Source organism: Nematolebias whitei, chromosome 15 (assembly GCF_014905685.2).
Source record: "Nematolebias whitei isolate Nwh7 chromosome 15, NemWhi1, whole genome shotgun sequence".
Classification (NCBI taxonomy): domain Eukaryota; kingdom Metazoa; phylum Chordata; class Actinopteri; order Cyprinodontiformes; family Rivulidae; genus Nematolebias; species Nematolebias whitei.
Genome location: NC_056512.1, coordinates 19871091 through 19872927, shown reverse-complemented (window position 1 = coordinate 19872927; position 1837 = coordinate 19871091). Strand labels below are relative to the sequence as shown.

Genomic DNA, 1837 nt, shown 5'->3' with positions numbered 1-1837 from the left:
TCACTCATATTTTTATTTTCCATGTATAAAGTGTTGGTTTTGTATGTTTTTACAATTTGTTAGGCCTTTAGGTTGGACAGTGTCAAGACACTTAGCTATGACGAGGGCAGTAAAAACACAACACGTGGTACAACTTTGCCAAAATGAGCAGCTCTTCCTGCAGTTTGCTATCAGTTCAGAACTGAACATTAAAACATCTGCCACATTAAAATGCTTTTTGTTGTTTTCTTTCTTTTTTTGATGATTTGCAGCTACTATCATAACAACTTTTAGCTCATTGTCTGTAAATGCGCTGTAGCCATTTTTGTGTTGGCTAAAGTTAAACAGCTGTCATGGCCATTTTTAATGATGTTTACATGAAAATGTAAATAGTTGTAGATTTACATCTAATGTTTTCTTACCCAAAGTTTCACTGAAATCTGTCCATTGACCCGTCAGATATTTTCCTAACAGATATGAACACAGAGACACAGAAAAACGTCAGTGTCCTGAATTTGAGCTCAAATGTGTTTTGGATTCATGTAATAATGTGAATGCTGGATTTGCACTACTGTTTTCATGTTTTTGTGATTTAATTGCTGTTACAGGAGATTATGGAGGATGAAATGTGACTAAAATAATGAAATGTATCATTCAATCATTAAATACATCATTACACAATTAAATATACAATTAAATGATTAAACATTTATTTCATTTAGTCACATTTCATCCTCCTTAGAAGATGGTGCTGTGATTTTTTTTGCTGCTTAAATTCTCTTCAAAATATTTACCAAATAATTTCTCACAGAACGATACTGAGATCACTTTAATTGCTTCAAAAATGTTCTTTTTAGAAACTGCTTCAGCAGATTTCCTCTATTTTTAATTATGTGCTAGCTTTATGCTGCTACGTTTAGGATTTAGCTACCTTTGTCTTCAAGCATGCCTTTTTTTTACCTTGCAGCTAAGCTTTTGCTGCTTTCAGCATTTTCATGATTTTCAGCAGTCTGTCCTCTGGTGTGGTTCCTGGAAATTTTAAACATGCAGCGGTCCAGCCTCTCATTAAGAAACTCACTCTGGACTCCTGTTCTTGCTAACTACAGGCCAATCTCCAAACTTTCATTTCTTTCAAAAATTCTCGAGAAGGTGGTGTACGACCAGCTATCAGCATATTTGAAAGAACAGAACATTCTCGAGGTTTTACAGTCTGGTTTTAAAGCTCTACACAGTACAGAATCTGCTCTTTTTTTAAAGGTTTTCAAACGACATATTTTTAGCAACGGACTCTGGTGACTGTTGTCCTCCTGCTTTTAGACTTATCAGCTGCTTTTGACACCGTGGACCATAACATCTTGTCGTTTGAAAAGCAATGGGGGGTGTCAGCGGTGCAGCACTGGACTGGTTTAGGTCCTACTTAGAGGAGCGTACTTTCTGTGTTCACCTTGGTGACCACGTGTCCTCCTCTGCTCCTCTCTTGTGTGGGGTTCCACAAGGTTCAGTCTTGGGCCCCCTCCTCTTCACGCTATACCTGCTCCCTCTTGGCTCTATTTTTAGAAAATATGAGATCTCCTTTCATTGTTACGCAGATGATACGCAGACATATGTCCCGCTAAATAAAAAGGACTTAACTCTCTGGCTCCTCTGTTATAATGTCTGGAGGACATAAAAGCCTGGATGACTGTGAACTTCTTAAAGTTTAATGAGGCAAAGACTGAGGTGATGGTCTTTGGAAGCTTCACTGAGACTCCCAATGTCAATGATGGTTCTTTGGCCCAGTATATCAGGACAATTATTACAAACTTGGGGGTCAAAGTCGATGCTGGACTAAAATTAGAAAACCACGTCAGAGCAGTTG

The 1837-nt window shown here is 37.9% G+C and overlaps 1 protein-coding gene across 1 annotated transcript in view; it reads left to right on the top strand.

Moving 5' to 3' along the window:
- The window catches only part of hmgxb4a (HMG box domain containing 4a), a 7396-nt gene extending 6785 nt beyond the window's left edge, over nt 1-611 (top strand). Inside the window, exon 13 of the mRNA XM_037688474.1 lies at nt 588-611. Coding sequence (XP_037544402.1) covers nt 588-611 — 24 coding nt within the window. The remainder of the gene's footprint in view (nt 1-587) is intronic.
- The last annotated feature ends 1226 nt before the right edge of the window (nt 612-1837 follow it).